Source organism: Cataglyphis hispanica, chromosome 8 (genome assembly GCF_021464435.1).
Source record: "Cataglyphis hispanica isolate Lineage 1 chromosome 8, ULB_Chis1_1.0, whole genome shotgun sequence".
Taxonomy (NCBI): domain Eukaryota; kingdom Metazoa; phylum Arthropoda; class Insecta; order Hymenoptera; family Formicidae; genus Cataglyphis; species Cataglyphis hispanica.
In genome coordinates, this window is record NC_065961.1 from 5,558,570 (window position 1) to 5,575,112 (window position 16,543).

The 16,543-nt window shown below is 31.1% G+C and overlaps 2 protein-coding genes across 4 annotated transcripts in view; one reads left to right on the forward strand and one right to left on the reverse strand.

The window, feature by feature from the left end:
- Nucleotides 1-11,120, reverse strand: part of LOC126851597 (ribosomal protein S6 kinase alpha-5-like) — a 41,289-nt gene extending 30,169 nt beyond the window's left edge. The window contains exons 1-2 of one of the 3 annotated variants that reach the window (XM_050595710.1): nt 10,852-11,120; nt 1,276-1,794 (exon numbers count right to left, since the gene is read on the reverse strand). In XM_050595710.1, the coding sequence (XP_050451667.1) occupies nt 1,276-1,794; nt 10,852-10,963 (631 nt within the window). In that variant the 5' untranslated portion in view covers nt 10,964-11,120. Of the gene's footprint in view, nt 1-1,275; nt 1,795-2,127; nt 2,333-10,851 lie in introns of those variants that run through there. The other 2 variants (XM_050595711.1, XM_050595713.1) reach the window with 2 other exon arrangements.
- Nucleotides 11,121-13,736: 2,616 nt separating this feature from the next.
- On the forward strand, nt 13,737-16,371 carry LOC126851600 (iodotyrosine deiodinase 1). Its single transcript, XM_050595718.1, has 4 exons — nt 13,737-13,992; nt 14,323-14,538; nt 14,877-15,193; nt 15,532-16,371. Exons 1-4 carry the CDS (start codon nt 13,824-13,826, stop codon nt 15,715-15,717), a joined length of 888 nt encoding a protein of 295 aa, XP_050451675.1. The 5' UTR covers nt 13,737-13,823; the 3' UTR covers nt 15,718-16,371.
- The last annotated feature ends 172 nt before the right edge of the window (nt 16,372-16,543 follow it).

Genomic DNA, 16,543 nt, shown 5'->3' on the forward strand with positions numbered 1-16,543 from the left:
TTGAAAATAAAATGAAGATCAAAGTAAATAAGTTTTTAACACATATATGTAACTATTGATTGAAGAATAACTGAGGAATATAACACGGAGGAATATAACGTTTTGGAAAGTCCGCAAAACCTGCAACTGTGTCTCATATATACTAAGAGAAAGTGATTAAGATCTTCCCTCTATACCTTTCCGCCGATGGATATTAACTCTTTCGATATAAAGACACGTGTACACAAAATGTCCAAAACACAATTATCAGATTTTTTTTTTAAATAACGAATTTATTAAAGAAATGAGACACGTGTGTTTTTTTTTTATATCAAACTTTTCTTCGTGAAAGAAGTAGCTAAATTTTTGCTTTTCTTAGAACATGTTTAAATAAAAATATAACAAATATTAATCTCACTTAGAGAATGAAGAGATGAATGAAATAATATCCGCGAACTATCAATGAGAACGCAACAACGAAAAATTATATTAGCGCCCGCTACGACATCGTATTTTCAGAGAGCGTTCGCCACATTCGGCACAGTCTGAGTCAACACAAAGACATTAACGAAGCTGTTCAAAATATGAACTCTCTTTTCAAAACAAACACGTATAGTCTATAAAAGAACACAAAGGATAATATCGTGCAGAACGCAAGGTTGAAATCCGCATGTTATACTCTTTGTCGAGAAAAATTCGCGCACGGGCACGCGTTTTAAAAATAATATAGTACAATAAAAGATAATAACAATCTACTTTATATTTTTATACAGCTTAAAATGAAGAAAGAAATTCAAACGATTAATTATTCTAGTAATCCAAAACTGTGCTTCAAAATTTTTAACTTTTCGAACTAAATAAAAAAAATTTAAACACAAGAAGAAAGCTAAATATAGCAATTTTTCATGTATTTTATGTCTCTTTTTTTTTTAAAAAAACTGAATCGTGCCTCAATTAAATTACTACAATAAATATAATTAAGATTTACAAATCAAATACAAACTTCGCTAATGCCACACTGCAAGTACGGGAATGTTAAGCAGTCAGATCGATACCTCCTAATAGTTTTAAGAAGCCTGAAGTTTAGTATCAACCGCATTTACAACCTGTTGAAGTCTCGCCATTGCTCAATGTCATGCGACAACGTTGCAATATTTTTCGCCGCGAAGATATTAAAAATATTACTAAGCATTTATTCATTTTCAGGGTTTCTTCTTGATTGACAAGAAAAAACGCGGTCTCGATATAAGAATAAAGTGCGATTTTTTATCGATCATTTAAATATAACGTTCTTACCTATATCGTATGTGTTCCCGTCGTCAATATTGCCGAGAGGATCCGTCTCATTATTGGACTCACATTGGATTTGCATGGACTCAGCCTCGACAAATTCGCTCGTCTTGATCTCGACTTCGATCGTCCCCCTGACATCGAGATCGTCTGTGACATTTGAATGCTCGGTCAAGCAGAAGGAAGTCGAAGCGTCTTGAAGCTCGGTGTTCTCTTGGTCTGAGAGACCCGCTTCCTCGTCAATGATTAATCCATTGCTCTCGGTGCTGATACTACATCCGATACTGAGGATAGCGCTGCCATATTGTTTGGCGTACGTCTCAATGATATCGCCAATCGTCGTCTTCTCGCCGTTATCTTCGAAATAACCGCTCTCTTTCTTCGACGGGCTCAAATCGGATTCGCAGGTTGTCCGATTCTCGTCCTCGCTCAGCATTATTACGTCCTCGGACTTCTCGGTTTTCACGTCGTTCTCTTCTACAACCATCTTCACGGTGTTTTCTTCCTCCTTCATGGAATTCCTTCCTACGATATGATATGAGACCTAATAATCGTCGCGTATGTGATTGCCGCGAGCAATATCAGCGCGAATGAAGGTGAAGAAGAGGAGACAAGAGACAACAAGCGGAAGACAATTTTTCGTACGAAGTCACGTGTTATTCTGCCTCGATATCATTCGATCGGGATAATAATTCGAATTAATTCTTTAACAGTTAAGTCCTGCTATCGTCTTCCGCTTCTTCTTCCTTGTCTTCACTTCGCAGACACCGCGCACTTTTTATTTCTCATTCAATCCTTTTCCAATCTCTTAAAGAGACTGCAAATACGGGGGATAAGGAATCAAATTTGGAAACCTACCTATGATCAATTAGCGATTTCTGCTCGCAAACCACACGACACCTCGCATCGAGCGCGATACGCGAAGAATTCACGATACTGTTCGATACCTATATATCACGTAACAACAATCTTGAAGCGAAACGAGACACAAGATCACGCGCGTCCAACGACACTTACTTCGTGAAGAATCGCCAGTGACTGAAAGAAGCAAATGGAACCTTATGTACCACTACATCGTCTTCCCTCACTCCGCTACTTCCCCACTACTTCAGTACTAACAGCTGATTCGAAAAGCGTTCGGCAAGTAGTGACGGCACTAGAACCGCCGCACGTATTTTTTTATTTTTTTAATGCTTGTGCTGATCAAAAATTATTTTCAAGTATAGTCACTTTCTCCGAATTTGTTGAAACAATAAAATCTTAATACATAACGTATTTCGAATATAAAGAAAAAGTACCAGCTGACTATGTCGCTATATTGGCGCGTAGAACGGATAAACCAACATCAATTATAATATCGGATTTCGCTTGTAGTCGATCTAATTAATTGAGAAAAATATATCGTCATGTATCAAAGATATATTTTAATTATTATAATAAAATATAAAAATTCAAGGATTTTAGGCGTCCAATTTTATAAAAAAATAAAAATAAATAAAAAAAAGGTGTTACCTTTTATGATTTGTTATGTTGTATATAATGTAGCACACACAATATAATTTTTCTAATATATTTTTTTAACTTGTTTTTGTTTGAACAAGTTAAATATAGTAATATTTTAATCATGGTATATGATAGAAAGAATCTAGCATTCTATTTTATGGGAAACACAAGAAAGATATCAAAAAAGTATGTATAATAGAAAAAATTAACAATTTTCGTAAATAATTATTTTTTATAAATTTTAATTATTGTACTTATTTATATTTCCAAGTATAAAAATCCTGTATAACAAACTAAAAATATTTAATTTGCGAGATATGAAAATGGATAGTTCATAATTGTGCGCTATTTTTTTATTTTTGCAAAATGAGAAGCTAGGTTAACAAAAAAATCCTTTGCATTTTCGAATAAAAAAACCTAAAAAGCTGTTGAAGCTTTTTTAGAAATTAGACACATTGAAAAAATAGCCTAAAGAAAATTCCAAGAATTCTATTCAATTTAGTCAGCAGTATCTGCGCGGCAGGAGATCAGATATGAAAAGCCAGATAAAAAAAAAAAAAAAACTAACATTAAATAGATATGTTTTAAGGCACATCCACTGTTTTCTCCAAATCAACTGGAGAAATAAAATAAGAATACATAGCATATTACTTCATTATACATATATCATATAATGAAGAAATATCGGCGTGATTATTGGCGCACGAAACGGATAAAACTAAACCTGCATCGGTTGTAATATCATACTTCACTTATAATTAATTTAATTATTTGAGAAAAATATAAATAAAAATATCGTCATGTATTAGAGATATATCATTATAATAAAATATAAAAATTCAAAGGTTTTAATTTAATATCATCAAAATTAGAGATATATGTCATAGAGCCGAAACAATTAAAATATAAAAACGAAGAATCACGTAAGATAAAAATAAATCTTTCTTTCGAAAACATTAGAAATACTTTTCGTGATAATCAAAACTTGATATTAATTGTTTTGCGGAGTTTTACATTTCGCTAGAATATCCTTTCAAAAATTTATTAATTAATCAAATCACTGATCAGTGAACAATAAATATGAGAAAAAATATGAGCGATTTGGGGCAAAAAAAGAAACGTGAAGCGTTATAGTGTTTAATAATATAACTTAACAAAATGAAATAAAATGAAATATCTGTTCAAATTATTTTAGCAAATAAGATACACGCACGCGCATAAAAGAATTGTTATATACAATACGACGAATTCTTGAAGAAAAAATGTCTTAATTTTGAAAAGAAAAAAGGAATCGACGATTGTCAAAATTATTATAAATTTTATAATTCTATTCGAATTGACTGTGAGACTTAAGACTTCAATTCACATTAAAAATTTACAAATCGATCACGTGTTTCGCTTCAGTACTCAAATGCACGAGAATGAAGCTCAGAAAACCATCGTCATGCTCAAATGCTTTCCTCTTGACCTCTTGTAAATATTTCATGGGATGTATAATGAAGTAATATGCTATGTATTCTTATTTTATTTCTCCAGTCGATTTGGAGAAAACAGTGGATGTGCCTTAAAACATATCTATTTAATGTTAGTTTTTTTTTTTTTTATCTGGCTTTTCATATCTGATCTCCTGCCGCGCAAACACTGCTGACTAAATTGAATAGAATTCTTGGAATTTTCTTTAGGCTATTTTTTCAATGTGTCTAATTTCTAAAAAAGCTTTGGTATTCAATAATAGCATAGAATCTCCTCTTTGGTATATACTTTTCGACTTCGAAGGATTTCAAAATTTTCCATTATTTTTAGATTCATATTGTGTTTGTATAATGCTTAATTAATAAATAATATAATTTAATTTATTTATATAATATGTTGTTAATAATTCAAATTATATATAAACTTTCATTTCATAAATTTTTTTTCTAGAATAAACAGAATTCTCGAAAATCAACTAGCCTCTCACTTCAATATTCATAGGATACGCCTCTTTTAGGCAGAATTAAATTATTTAGAAAATATTTAATGTATGTTTAAAAAAATGTCTAATTGTTTTTATCAGAACTTTTTGAAAAGACAATACACATGGCCAGAATTATATTAGAACTGCTTTAGAATAAACAAAACTATGAAGAATCGTGTGGTATCTCATCTCTACACTTATATAGAGATCCGCTTGTCTTTATTTTACTTTAATTAATATTTTTTGTTTTTTAAAGACAAAACTCTGCTTATAACTTATATAGAATTATAAATCTTTTCAATTCTGACAATTACTAATAAAGAAAATATTAGGACAAGATAAGACGCTATGTGAAGTTGGCATTTCAGTTTGTTTTAAGGCAGGTTCGATGTTTTAACAGCAGCATAAAAATATTTATTTAAATTATCAAGAACTTATTTAAATTATGAAGAACTCTAGCACTATTAAAAATAAGGTGAAAACTAATTATTTATGAATTTCTACAAAATGATACACCAGCTTCACTTATATAAAAAATCACAAAAACTTTTTATATCGGTCTTAACGCTCCGAGTATTAAGAGTTATTGATAGAATTCGTGAGATTAGGTTGCTATCCAAAATTTTCAATAGAACTGCAAAAACTTAAAAAAAATTTTTGCGGATTAAAATTTTCACTAAGTGCTGGATGTAATATTCAAAAAGTGTTAAATAATAAAGAGTCAGAACTGCAAAAATGTTTTTAAAGTATGTCTATTATAGAATTGTAAAAAAATTACCATCAGAACGGCGGACAATCATCAGCACAATACACTTCCACTAAGTGTCATGCTGGAGGTAGTATAATAGTAATAGTTGAAAAATTGTTTAAAAAATAGTTAATGATCGAAACTTTTTTTAGAATTAATTCTAATGCATAGAATCTCTCGACACATTTTCATTAAATGTCGTGGATCCATGCTGCGCATGGATATTCAAAATTAATTAAAAATTATTAATTGATGGAATATCAATCTAAAATTACATAGATGTCCCATTAAAAGTAATCCTTTTATTTTTTTAAATTAATAGAGATACCGCAGAATCGAAAATGAAAAGGTAAACGTCGCCCGTAATATTTCGAGTCGACAAAACTCGCAGTATGTAAAATATTTACATTATATCATACGTTGTTCTATTCGTTTCAAATAGCGCTACATTTTTTATGTCAAAATATTCACATTATAAAAAAATTATGCATACCTCACCGTTTATTAATATAGATAATACACTTTTGAAAACAATCACTATGATCACAATAAAATTAAATTTGAATCATTTAATTTGATATATATTTCTTATAGTCTATCTCTTTTAGTTTAAAAGATAAAAAAGGGTGGCTACTTTTGGTGGGACACCCTGTATATGTATGTGCTGAATTTGAACAGAACTATCGAACAGAACTCTTGCCAAAAATAATAATATTCAATGCGTTGTAATACTTTAGAGGAGAGGATGTCGTGCTACATTCGCTAAGTTTGCCACATTTTTTCAATTTCGATTTTTTAATATAAGGAAACGCAGAACTCTTTTTAATTTTTATCAAGAACTGTGGAATTATAAAAAAAAAACTGTTAGAACTCTTAATATTTTTTTGAAATTCGTGCCAACTTCGCAGATCCCACTAAACATGGGAATAAAATGGTATTAAGTATGAGAAAATCTATTGATAGTGTTGTTGGAGATAATGTTTTTCTTTCTTAGACTAGGTTTCAAAACAGTGTAAAATTTTCCTCGGAAAATATTGGAAATGTAATTTTAAAACTTAATTTATTGGACATCAAAAGCAAAATTTATAAAAAAAGGAGATTGACTTTTCTGTATTTTCTCTATTCTTATAATTTTTCTAATATATCTTTTTTAATCTGTTTTTGTTTGAATAAGTTAAACATAGTAATATTTTAATCATGATATATGATAGAAAGAATCTTATCTGTAGCATTCTATTTTACAGGAAACACAAAAAAGACAAAAATGTGCAATAGAAAAAACGATTTTCGAATATAATTAATTTTTAAAAATTTTAATTATTGTACTTATTTATATTGTCAAGTATATAAAAATCCTGTCCAGTATAACAAATAAAAAAATATTATTTTAATAAATACTATTTTAAAAAAATATTAATTTAATTTGCGAGATATGAAAACTCAGAGATAGTTCCTAATTGTGTGCTATTTTTTTTTCTTTTTTTTCTTTTGTAAAATAAGAGGCCAATTCGACAGCGACGGCTTGGCTTTTATTATGCGAGAAACTAAAAAACCATTAAAGCTTTTCTAGAAATTACGTATCTGCTGCATTTTGAAAGAATAATCCGAAAAAGAATTCTATTCAAGAATTCTATTCAATTTGATCATAAATATTTGCGCAGCAGGAAACATAAAGAATCAGGTAAAAGAAACTTAACATTAAGAATATATTTAAAAAAAAGGAAGTTTCCGAAAGTAACGTTCTTCAGAAAAATAAAAAAAAAACCGTTAAAAGAAAAATATGCATTTTAGGCAGGAATTGTTGGGGTCACCTTTTTTTTTGCACTCAGTTTCATTTGCTGAATAAGAAAATCATAATCTTTATCATACTCTCGAGCCATCTCAGCAAATTTCTCTCATTATATTTTTATTAAAATCGCGGCTTTCGCATTAAAGAATAAATTAGACTAATTTTTCTTTTTATTTTATAAAGAGCTTGTATTTGATATAGCGGAGAAAAAATAAAAATAAAAAGTATTGTATATTCGCATACCTCTCATAGAATACAAAGATTTTTTTTTTTTAATTAGTCAATGTGCAAATAATTGTTCCGTCTTAATCATTGTCAATTATTTCCTTCCCTTATTTCTCTGTGCACTAAACAATGTCTATGAAAGCCCTATTGACCTGACATCCTCATCACAAAAAAGTTCGGTTATAGTAATAATTAAGTACTAATTTCTTTCTAATTTATTACTATAAGCGCGAATTTATTGCTTCTATCCATTAGCAAGAAAATGACATTAAAGGTGTACTGCCTTGCCATTAAATTAGTATCCCCACTTCCGAAAAAAACATATATCGCTTTTTCAAAAAATTTTAAAAAAATTTTTGCGGATAAAAATTTTCACTAAAAGTTATACCGGATATAATGATAAAAAATTATTAAATAATAAGCAGTCAAAATTCTGCAAAAATGTTTCTAAAACATAGAACTCTTGTAGAACCGTCGGAAAGTAGCCGTTAGAACGGCGGAAAATCATCAGCACAACACACTTTCACTAAGTGTCATGCTGGAAATAATTGTTGAAAATTGATTAAAAATAGTTCATGATAGTTAATGATCGGAAATATTTTTAAAATTAATTTTAATGCATAGAACTCTTATAGAACTCTCAAAAACAATGTTTAGAACTATTAAAAACATTATCATTAAATGTCGTGCTGCGCGTGGATATTCAAAATTGATTAAAAATTGTTAATTGGTGGAATATCGATTTAAAATTGTATATATATGAATTTGAACAGAAATATTAGAAATTCTTGCCAAAAATGATAATATTCAACGCGTTTTACACGGTTTTAATCCTTTAGAGGAAAAGGTGTCGTGCTTTGTAAAATTAGCCTAACATTTTTCCAAATTTTAATTTTTTAATATAAGAAAAACGCAACTTTTTAAATTTTTATCAGAAGCTCTAGAACTGAAAGTGCTACTAGAACACTAGCATTTTTTTTTTTTTTTAATTCATAGAACGTCGTGCCAACTTCAGACGCCACTAAACATGTATAATAAATATGAGAGACTATCTATCGATAGTGTTTTTCTTTCTTAAGCTAGGTTCCAAAACGGTATAAAAATCTGGCGGCTTTCTGATTGGTTTCAGGCCGACTATCGAGTAAAATGTTCTTCGGAAAGGAAATTTTCCTCGGAAAGGAAATTTTTACTCGATTTTTCTGATTGGTTCCAAGCTGACCATCACATTTTCAAGAGAGGAAATTTTACATCGTTTTGGAACAAAGCCTAAAAAAGAAAAACACTACGCCCAAAAATTTCTTTTGGGGATTAGCGTTTCTGATTGATTCTAAGTCGACTATCGAGTATAATTTTCCTCAGGAAGTACATTTTAGGAACGTACTATGTAAAACTTAATTTATTAAACATCAAAAGTCAAATTTGTAAAAAATAATCTTAGAGATTGATTTTTCTCCATTTTCTTGTTTATATGTACATAGTATCATATTTGAAAAAAAAATATTTGCAAAGATAAAAAGTTAAAATTTCAATATATATTTCAAAAACAGATAGAAGAGAAATTTTATTGTGGTCTTCACGTGTTTTTCGGTTTGTAAATATGTTTGAAATACCAAGGGAGATTATTGCTATATCTTGATTATTAATTCATGGACAAACATGGAGAAACACTTCTAAAGAAACAAATGTCACAAATTTTTTTATTCTTTAAAGATAAATAGTTTGATTATTGAAAATTGTTCCTCTGTTAATAAAATAAAAGTTTATTTTTCTTAATCTTTAACTAGATTTTCGAGGACTTATGTCTTCATTCCAAGAACCATTCATTAAAAGTATTGATAATTTAAAAAGATAGAGAAAATTTTTCCGTTGTAGATTGAGGACAGAAAGAATAATCAGTTAGCACATTCCATTTTCAAAATTACAATATAATCGAAAGAACAATTTTCTCTTCCTCCAAAGATTTCTAAATTTTTTTAATACATTTAAAAAAATATCTTTCTTAATTAACTAGAAAAAATAGAAATTCAAAAATATAAATGCTGCTTAACATTTTAGCTATATAAAAATTCAACATAATCTTTTTAAAATTCAATCAGAGTTGATTCAAATTCTAATACTTTCTTAGATTTTTTTCATAAAATTCTTAAAAAAGACCGTTATCGGAGAAAACTCGGAAATTATCAGAGAGAACTTGTTTGGCAAGAAACTCCTATCAATTATTATTTATCGAAATTCTGAAAATGAAGTATTTATTTCATAGAGATGGTTGCGCTTTACCAAAAAGCGTCAAAGAAAACAACTTACGTTCGATATTAACTACACGAATGCATGTCTGTAATTCCCTGGTAGTTAAATAAAAATATCTTATTTATACATGATTGTTTACATGCATATCTCTCACGTTATATCACAAAACATGAGAGAAAGAGCAATCTAATAAGCTTGTCAGTGGACGCCATAAGATTAGGACAGGTATCAGCTGATTGTGACAGATATATGGGAACAGAGATAATTCATCGGGAAATTTTGCTCGAGGATCAAATATATTTAGTTTTTCCACGTTTGTCTATCAGATTGTAACATAAGAATAAAAAATACGTGACAAATATAAGAAAAAAAAAAAAAACTCACGACAACAGTATGTTTACGACAAATCCCCTCCGCCCCAGAATTAAAATGACTGTAGAATTATACTTATATGTTGGTTACTAAATATATATATAGAGAGAAAGAGTCGATTTACGCAGCAGAGAACGACATGAAACATGTATTGAGTATAATTTTATTGTCGGGAAAACGACGAGATTTTTCTGAAATATATCTAAACGATTTTCTCGAAGCATCGAGAAAACAATGCATAAATTGACGCGGAACCTCTTTCTTCGTCAAATCATAAGGTAATTTTATACCATATTATCGCGTCGCGTGACAGCGGCGCAATATTGATGGCGCTGCTGTTACTTTAAACTCTATATATAATACTTGACATTTGATATTTTTTACGCATAATCTCTTTATAATAACTCTGCTCCTCTACGAAAGTAAAAAAACGAGCGCGTGTCAACGTATTGCGTGATACATTTTCGGAATGCGTTGTATGTCTCGTGTCAGTAACGTCCAAGTGTTTGGATATCAGAAGAGGAGGAAGGGGGGAGAGGTGATAACGTTGTACGAATAATATAATTTGTGTCTAGAAAACCGAAACCGATCGCAATTTCGTCGCGAATTGAAAGAAAATCATTTTCATCTGCCAAAAGCGAAATTAGTGAGCTCGATAAAATCTTATCGGTTTCGATCAATAATACACGACAGATAATCTGGGACCTTTAAAGATATATCGCATTGACAGATTAGACGTACCGAATGTCAACTCGTGGGTGACCGTCTGTTCCGTGCTGCTACTCTGTGGCATGTCGCAAGCGGGTGGGGGTGGGGGTGGGGGTGGAAGCGGCGGCTGCATGGCGTTCTCCATTCCCTCCCGTCAACTCTATCTGTCTCTGTCCCTTTCGCGGCGCACTTGTCACCGTTATCGCCGTCCTACTGGACGTCTCCGCGCGTACTATCGCAGCACCGGTAACCAAAACTCGATATAACCACCTCAATTGAGACGTATTTTGCGATATAACACGGTACGTATGCCCATTCGCGTACTTGGAAAAACGTCTCTCGCGCATACACGTACTACGTACGTGTGTCCGTGCGAATACACTAATACGTACGTGTGTATGTGTTCGTGCGAAGAATACCACGTTAATAACGGCGCAGAGAAGTCAGTGATTCACGCGGAAAGTGCAGTGTGGAGGTTGAAGTTAGAGTCCACGGTAATTATTATCGACATTCGATTATGACACACTCGTGCATATATATTGTGACGTCGGCTGTCGCGCGCGCCGCGATTTTCACATGATCGTCCCGTATACACGCCCGCACATAACGCGGCGCATGGACGGACACATCCGTATTACTCGTGCACGCTTTCGCTACTGCGCTCTCCGAACAATACGTCCCGGCGCCCCCCACTCATTGACCGCCGCGCGCTTCCCCCTCCCCACGCCCTGCGCACACATTGCTTCCATTGGCGGTCGCGCGCGCAGATCCACTCTCAGGCCCGTATCGCGCGACTCACGAAACACGGATCGATCAATCAATCCTCAATCGTCTTTAATAATGAATTTGTTGTACGAATTTCGTGAATTCATTACGTGAGACGCGTGTAATAAACGTGACGTTTATTACACAAAGCTTGTCGTAAAATAATCGTTTAATATACAATTTTGAAGAGTGCCTTTATATTATTCATATATACCTTGATAAATATAACAATATAATATTCAATTCTTTTTTAAGAATTTGAATTGGAAAAACAAGGACATTGTTAAGGTGTAATCAAATGCGAAACGAATCGATTCTAATTAGTATTGTTTTAATATTTAATACGAAATTTTCGTGGTTCATGCGAAAATACGGGTAGCCATTTTCGAACTAAATGCGGTCTTTTATATTGAATATTTAATATCGTAATCGATAACAATAAAAGATTTGCTAGGAAAATTAGATATACATTAAATTACGTAAATAAAATAATATCTAATTATATAAGATTTATAAAAATTAATAAAATAATTAATTAATTAATCAAATAATATCTAATTATATAAAGAATTATAAAAATTATTTTCTTTGAATATATAACCCCTACGTCGGGTGCGTGATATCACAGTCCTGCTCTGGAGAATCTTGTACAATTTCTTATCATTGCTTTTTTTTATGTCTCACACAAACTAGTCTCGAAGTGTCGGAGGCAGCTTTTAGTATTGTATTATTCCTTTCGATCGAGAAGACGACACGCGCGAACACACACAATCGAAATATCTTCTATAATTCTATATATCGAGAGGAAGAGGGATTGGTGTACTGCGTTCTCCTTAATTCTGCGTATCGATTTTTCCTTATTGATAATCAAGGTCAGCGCGACGCACGTTGCATTATACTCTGATCATAAAATGAAAATTTATTATTATTTGTACATGAATTAAAGAATTAATTAAGTCATTTTTCGAATAGCCAGGCAAACAGAAGGAAAAAAATATTATACAAAAACCTATATACAAGAAGAAAAAAATAATTATATAAGTTAAATTAGTGTAATATTATTCTCTCTTTCTCTCTCTCTCTCTCGCTCTTTCGGAACATTTTCTCCTGTGAAAGTTTTCTGCCAATACAAAACACAAATGTGCGTTTTTTGTGTGTATAAAATATATATATATATATATATATATATATATATATATATATATATATATTTCATAGTAATTTATAGAAAAAAAATTAAATTAGAAACTCTTTCCATCTTTTTCACTTCTATCGATATTGCATAACTTGTCAATGTATATACAGCAAAGCTGTAAAATTATTCGAAACTTCCGAGAGAGAATTGAATAGGAAAGTTCCGCTTACTCTCGGTCACCATATATAGCGGCATAACGAAGAAAACATATTTAAAATGCAAATAAAATGCGCTTAGGAAATTTAAAAATTTCAACGATCCGAGATAATTTTCATCTAATATAACTGACATAATTAGGAAATTACAAGAATTCAAAAATAATTTAGAAAAACTGATTATTCTCTTTCAGAATTTTTTTAATTTAAAAGTTTTTTTAATTCTTTTTTTAATTAAATTTTTAAATTCTTTTTAATTAAAATTTTTAATTTAAAAGAAATACACAAGTTATTTTAAAACAACGATAATAAAACACGTACAATCATTCTATTGATCGATCATTTCATAATAAAAATTTCGCAACAATGTTGAATGTAAATCGTTAAAGCAACACACGTGATTACAATTAATTATAATCTTGAAATTACGAAAAAAAGTGAAAATAGGAAATAAGCTGGGACGTTTAGAGTGTATAAAATTTAAAATTTTGGATGCAAAAATTTTGACACGTATGCAACTGAATGCAAATATTCGTTTACAATTTCATGAAAAGATTCACGCATTGGTAAACTCAAAACGACTGACGCATCAATTTAAAGCGCTTCTTTAACAAGTTGTATTGCGAGAAGTCCATAAATATAAAATAATTGTTCGAATATATGTATGAATACATATATATACATGCAGGAGATTATTTATCTTTCAACAATTTTTTTTATCCGCCACACTATTGGAGTGTTGTGTATCTGCTTGTTGCTCTTAGATATCTTATATCTGTAACCTTGATAACTCGGTTGAGTGTGAAAATCGTTCCGATCCGGATCAGTAGTGAGTAAAAAGCCGCGCGTGCAAGAGAGAGAAAGGTTCCCCTCGTCTCGTCGTGTATAAAATGTTCTCCGAATACCTGCCTTTCGTGACGAAATATTTTTATCATATATTAATTGCCGTTGTTTCGTTGGTTTTATTCAATAAATTTTTCGGATGGCCGGACAAGAGAATCGCTCCAAGTGGGACACGCGCATTCACGGCGTCTGACGAATCTACGGATCCGAGTGAAAGTAATGTCACAGCGAATACTTGTACATCGTATAATCGTCGAATGGAACATAGTCACATTTGTTTCATTTTGGAAAATGAAAGTGGGATGAAAGTATTTCACGCACTCTTGATGCCTTCACTTAAAATCCTTAAAGCATATTTTATATAATATTTTTTAACTATTACTATTAATTATTATAATAAATAATAGAGAGAATAAAAATAACAGAAAATAACAGAAAAAACATATGATAATAAAATTAATGTCATTGTAAAATAAACATAATCGATGCGAATTATTTGTATATATATTGATTAACAATTGCAAAATATTTCGTAATGTCTTATAGAGGCGGATGAAGAGTTGCTTGAAGAGGTCCAAGAAGAGCCTGCCTTACCAAAGGATCTCAAGCACATTTCATATCAGTATGTCCGGCTACCCGAAAAAGAAATGCTGTCTCGGGCGTCAGAATTTTATCAAATAGCAGCCGCGAGACGTACCTTAAGATACTTCAGCGCAGATCCCGTCCCAAAGGAAGTTATCCGCGAAATTATAAAGGCCGCAGGTGCTTGTGTGAGCGATATTTCCTCCCAATATTATAATTTTCTGTCCCAAATATTTTCTCTAAAGTACAGTATCGACATCATATAATAAACAAATATATTAAGCATTTCGTTCAAGATATATCAATAAAAAACTTGCAAATGAAATAATAGAAATAAATAATAATTATATAAAAACAGAATAAGATTTTTAGGATAATTCTCTCCTTTCTTTTTGAAAATAAAAAATTCAGATTAAAGTCTTGGTACACCATCGAACTCGTCAAAAATAAGCGCTAATAAATTTGCATCTCATACTTGCCAAATCACACACATACATACTCATGCTTCTTTAACTTAGGTACTGCTCCCAGCGGCGCGCACACAGAACCATGGAGCTTTGTCGTGATATGCAATCAAACTATGAAATCAAAAATCAGAAGTATCGTGGAACAAGAGGAGGAAATCAATTACAAAAAAAGAATGGGCGTGAAATGGACGACCGACTTGTCTCCGTTGAGGACCAATTGGATAAAGGAATATCTCACTATTGCCCCGTATCTGATACTCGTGTTTAAACAGATCTACGGTACATTGCCAAACGGAAAAAAAAAGATCCATTATTATCATGAGATGAGCGTTTCTATTGCGTGCGGAATCCTCATTACTGCCATACAGGTAATTTGAATATTTTCTAGTTGCGAGAAATCAGAAGAAATCTCTTTTGTCTGAAAGATAAGATCCTCTTTATAAGATAAAAAAAAATCTGTTATCTTACAATTATAAAAAAATATAAAAGTAATATAAATATTATTATTAATATAAAATATTAAAAATATAAATTAATATATCAAAGAGTTGTGATTCCTTATCATTAAATGTATCTTAATTAACGTAATTTCATGATATTCCATCTGAAGGGAATATCTTGCAAACTTGACAATTTCTTGTAATAATAATCGTGAACTTCAATTAAAATATAAATTGAATTAATCATACATTGTTTTTAAATATAGTACGCCGGTTTAGTGACTCTCACATCAACACCATTGAATTGTGGACCGGCTATACGCAGTCTTCTTGGACGTCCAGCGAACGAAAAGCTCGTGTTACTTCTGCCGGTCGGCTATCCAGCCAAAGACGCCACTGTACCTGATTTGCAACGAAAGCCTCTATCCGAAATTTTAATTGAGATTGATTAACAAAAATATTGAAACGAGAAAAATTCGTGTGAAACGTTCTATTACCTTAACATAATATTTGATAATCAAGAGAATATATTTCATCATATACTTTCTTATAATTTACATGGACAGATTGAAAGTAGGAGTATCTGAAATAAATAATCAAACATGCATTTATGTTAGCACTATTTTTATGAAAAAATGTTATATATTTTTCGGATTGCTAACTTTTTTTATATCTTACATAGAGTAATTATTAGCTACAATAGTAAAATGTAATATTTCTTGTCTCTTATAAAACATTGCCAATATTACAAAGTAAGTGTAAAGTTCAAAAAAGAGCTAATCCCTGAAATGTAGCACCTGTTTGAATCGTGTCGTTTGTGTTATATAACTTCTCTCCTTCTCTCTCTCTCTCTCTCGCAGTTGAAATGTGTACAATGGCACGCAATAAGACTGTTCTAAACTTAATAATCCAGTTTGTATAAACTAATGTTTATTCCAATTTGTATACATAATGTTAAAAATAAGTGATATATAAGTTCGATCAGGAGAGAAAAACTTAAGAATGAGTCGGCAAAAAATTTGAGTGATGTATAACACTATTTATACAATTAGGCGGTCGTAAAATCATCAAATTACGAAATAAAGTTTGTCATTAAAAATACCAAATATCACCACAGTCACTTAAAATTAAGTACATTTAATATATAAAATATAAAAATACTGGGCTAAATGTGACGAAGAACATATAATCTTTCTGCGAGTGTGCTGCAAGTCTGCGTACGATAGCTATGTCGCTACTAATAGCTATCTCATTAAGTGTAAAAGCTTTAGAGTATCA